The 4,437-nt window shown below is 53.7% G+C and overlaps 1 protein-coding gene across 1 annotated transcript; it reads right to left on the bottom strand.

Annotated features, from left to right (window-relative positions):
- Positions 1–2,942: 2,942 nt before the first annotated feature.
- Positions 2,943–4,437, bottom strand: Fbll1 (fibrillarin like 1). The gene has a single exon (XM_021213526.1). It carries the CDS (start codon positions 4,004–4,006, stop codon positions 3,053–3,055), a length of 954 nt encoding a protein of 317 aa, XP_021069185.1. The 5' UTR covers positions 4,007–4,437; the 3' UTR covers positions 2,943–3,052.

Consider the following 4,437-nt stretch of genomic DNA (forward strand, 5'->3'; position numbering starts at 1 on the left):
TTTTTTTTTCTTTCTTTTTCCCTCCCTTCTCTTTCTCCTCCCTCTTCTTCCCGCCCCTCCCCCCAATCAAGGCTAAATACGACCACAGCTATGAAGACTGATCACTAGACCACGGCAAGAATGAAAAGCTACTGAGTGATCTCTGCCCATTCCCAGGGATGTAAACAGACCCCCACCTCTTTACCAGCCTCTCTTTCCCCCAATACTTCTGCCCTGTATCTGGAGACCTCCAGGCCTGGGAGGGAGAAACTGATTTATGAGCAGACTCACCTCTCCTTCATTCTTCAGCCAGCACATAAAGCCTTTCATTATCCCCGACACCCATTTGTCCCATGAAATGAGCATCTAGGCTTGGGCCCTGTGACATGAGCTATTTTGTCAACATGGCTTGGATAGACAGATACACCAAGGGACCCAAACATAAACCTTTCTAGAAAACCAAGTAGATAGTTGCTGGGGTTTCTAGCTCTGAATAAATCTGGTACCCAGTGTCTCTTTACCTCTAGTATGCCTTAGGATTATCTCCCACTGGAGTTAGTCTCATATTTTCCCTGCCCTCCTCCAAAACCAGGCTCCAGTCTCCCTGCTATAATCCCGTTGTCCTTATCCCCAAGTCTCTCAGTTCTTGCCACGCCGTTCCTCTGGCCCACAACCCATCTGAAATTTGTTGGGATTGCTTTCTTTTTAGTCACAGTGTCTCCTCCCTGTGTCTCCTGAGCCAACCTTGAATTCCTAGGTTCATGTCATTCTGCCTCAGCTTCCAGAGGAAGACATTGATTGGAACAAGCCACCCTATCGGATTCACGGGGATTCTTTAGATTTCCATGTCACTACATCCTTAACAGGCTCCATTTCTAGCATCTTCAGAAGCAGCCTGTATAACGGTTTGCCTGGAATAAGGAAAACTGCTGAGTTCCCTGCTGTATGCTCCATGCTGGAGGAAGTGCACGGCCTGTAAGGAAGACTGAAGAGCTCATTATCCAGGCTGGACTGGCTCAGAGGAAGGCAGAGCCCAGGGGAAGGCGGGGCCCAGCAGGCCCTTTCTTTCCTACCATCTCCCCTATTCTGTGAAACTCCATTTCCTGCCTCCACATTTCACCTCAGCCACTCAGTCATTATGGTGGGACTGGAGAGAATGCTTTGTAAAACAACATGGCCAGCATAGTGAAAATGACATCAGCTTTGGAGTCTGGACTGATGGGGCTTGATTTCTGGCTGCGAGCCTTTTGGGTGATAGAAGTCTTGAGTGAGACCTCTCTCTTGGAGCATCAGCTCTCTCAATCGCTTAAGGAGAGGAACAGCCTATGACTTTCCCTGGGTTTTGGTGTATGGGTGAGGCTATGTCATTTTATCCTTTTGCTGTTCAAGGAGGTATATCCTGGAGCAACGTAGACCACGCCAGACCTTTCCCTCAGCACATATTTAGGTGTCTTCACTTCATTTAAATGTTATTGTATATGTGTGTGTGCACCCCCATGTGCTGTGCATGCTTCTGGGGGTCAGAGGACAATCTGGGGGAACTGGTTCATACCTCTTCCCATGTGGTTTCTGGAGACTGAACTCAGGTCATCAGGGTTGGCAGCAAGTGCCTTCACCTGCTGAGCCATCTTGCCAGCCCCACCATGGAGAAGTCAAATCCCTCTCCAAATGCCGTATTGCTAGATTACTCGTGGATGACTTTGGCCTTGGAGCTTGGGGAGTGAAGAAACACGTTTAAGTTTCGCTTGAAGCTTTGGGGCAGGGGTACTAAAGTTTTGTGGCCATTGCTTGTTCTCCTGCTCATTTGTATTTTTATTTGTGACATATTTTATTATGCAGTCCAGATTAGCCTAAAATTCGAACTTTCTGCTTTGGCCTTCCAGGGTTAGGGTGGGTTGGTTCTGAGAGCCAGCATCCAATGTTACTGAGCCCAGAACCCCCTCTGAGAGGGGGGTCCCCTTGCTTACTGTTCTGGAGATCCTTTGTGATACCCTCTTGGGTATGTTAGACCCAGCACCCCATCTGTCTCCCTGCCTTCTGCTGCTGTTGTGAAAGCCCAAGGAGAGGAGGAGAGAGAACAGGAGGCCTCAGATCCCTACCTCTCTCTGTGTGTGCCAGGTGGGAAGGGGCGGAGCCAAGGCAGCACAAGGAATACCCAAAAGTGGCAACAAGATTCTCCCTCCTGTGTCAGTCTGGGCAACTGGTGTTCACCTCTGGAAGCCCATTGCTTCACATAAAACATGGAAATTGTAACAAAGTCACCGTAGAGCTGGAGAGATGATTAAATGTTACAAGGACTGCAGAAAAATGAAGAAGAAGAAGAAGAAGGAGGAGGAGGAGGAGGAGGAGGAGGAGNGAGGAGGAGGAGGAGAAGGAGAAGGAGAAGGAGAAGGAGACGGAGACGGAGAAGGAGAAGGAGAAGGAGAAGGAGAAGGAGAAGGAGAAGGAGAAGGAGGAGGAGAAGGAGAAGGAGAAGAAAAACCATTGTGGCTGAGCTGATGATCTGGGTTTGAGTTGGTATACATCTACTTCTTGCATACTACGGAAGTAGAGGCAGGAGAATTAAGCTTGGCCAGAGCTACAAAAGAAGATGGCATTTCAGAAAACAAACGCACAGGGAAGAGCCTGGCTTTGAGTCAGGTTGAACAGTCAGCGTCCAATAGTCTTCCCTGGACTCAGCCTTGACCACCCCACCCCCGCCCCCAAAACAAAACAAAACAACCCAGTTCCTTCGTGTTTCCCCAGGAAATACTTTAAAGATCGCTAGCGGGCTCTCCTATCCTTGTTCCTGTGATTAGAAGTCACATGTGTAAAAATGGGACCCTGTGGAGACCAGGCCTGGGGTGACTGGAATAGACACCACTCCCACGTCGTTCCTTGAAGGGGCCCCATACCTCTGTATGAGGCCACCAAGACTGGAGAGCGAATTGATGCCGCTGCAAAACCCACTCTGGCCTCAACTGTACACTTGGGAATTGTTTATTTTATTAAATAGAAAAACAACGCAATAGGAGAGGCACAAAGCCACAGTCTCGTGGCAGCGCGGGAGTACTTTCCCTGATTTCTGCTGCTGCTACTTGCTGCTGCTCTTGGGTGGGGGCCGATAGACCCCGACGACGACTGCATGATCCCTTTCGTAGGGCTCCAGAGTCAGCTGCTCCTGTGGCTTCAAGTTCTCCTGTTGCAGCTTCCTCACCTCAGAAGCAAACACGGCCTCCGCAGACGCTGTGGAGTCGATGCAGTTGGCCTTGATGGAAATGAGAAAGTGGCCTCCGTTGCGCAGAAAGGTGTGGGCGTTAAGCGCCACGATGCGCGACTGATCCGGCTGGGCCACATCCGCGAAGATCACGTCCACCATGCCTATGAGCATGCGATACTTGAGCGGGTGCCGGGCATCTTCCAGTACCGGGATGATGTTGGTGCGCTTCTTGGCCACGTTGACTAGATCGCGGCCGGCGCGATGGGAGAATTCAACCGCATAGACCAGGCCGTCGGGGCCGATGATGTCGGAGACGTGTGAGACCGTGGTTCCGGAGGCGGCGCCCAGGTACAACACTTTGGACTTGGGCTTGATGTGGATCTGGTCCACGCCGCCCAGGATGGCCGCCGCCAATTTGGAGCGGAAAGGATTCCACGTGCGGTACTCTTGTTTCTCCCCGTTCTCCATCACGGTGACGCGCTTCTCGCCGTACACCGAGACTCCAGGCACCATGTTCAGCGTGACCAGAGCATCCTCCGCGCCGCGGTAGATGAACACGCCCTCGTGCCGATGAGGCTCCACCGACACGGTGATGCCCTTCTTGCGGCGGTTCTTGTTCTTGGCTGGACCGCCGCGCCGCTGCCTGTCGCCGCCGCCTCCGCCTCCACCGCCCCCGCCGCCGCCGCGTCCCCGGCCCCGACCGCCGCCGCTGGAGCCGCGCGTGCGTGCCCCGAAGCCGCCTTTGGTCCCTGAGCCCGTGTCACCTCCCTTGCCGCCTCCCTTGCCGCCACCCCAGCCCCAGCCGCCGCGGCCGCCCGCCGGTTTCATGGCCCCCGCAGTTCTCAGGAACTGCCGCGGTGGTAGGGGATCGCGAGGGACCCCGGGCGGTTGCTGTGGAGTGGGGACAAATTGGTGGCGGCGGCTGCCTGCAGGATTAGCCGCAGCGGGATGCAGGGGGCCGCGGTGCGCACATCCCCGGATCCACGCTTTGACGCGGTGACTTGCGTGATTGCATCACAGCCGTTTTGTAGCCCCTGTAGCCCCGGAAGCCCCCCTGCTCCAGTTGCGTGCAGACGCAGTCTGCTCACTTGTAACCCTTTGCCTTCTCTCGAGTCCGCTGGTATTCTCTGCTTTCCCAGGGACTCCAGGTTCTTTCCCTGGATCTCCCAGTGGCCAGAGGCTCTGAGACAGGAGGTGGGAAGCGAACATCCACTAGTCCTTGTGTTCCTTGCTCTCCCTTGTGGCCGCAGGAAACTTAT

The sequence above is a fragment of the Mus pahari genome, chromosome 14 (assembly GCF_900095145.1).
Source record: "Mus pahari chromosome 14, PAHARI_EIJ_v1.1, whole genome shotgun sequence".
Classification (NCBI taxonomy): domain Eukaryota; kingdom Metazoa; phylum Chordata; class Mammalia; order Rodentia; family Muridae; genus Mus; species Mus pahari.

Bases quoted from the DNA above. Each gene is read 5' to 3' on its own strand.
- Fbll1 (XM_021213526.1), bottom strand. From the start codon at position 4,006: ATGAAACCGGCGGGCGGCCGCGGCGGCTGGGGCTGGGGTGGCGGCAAG.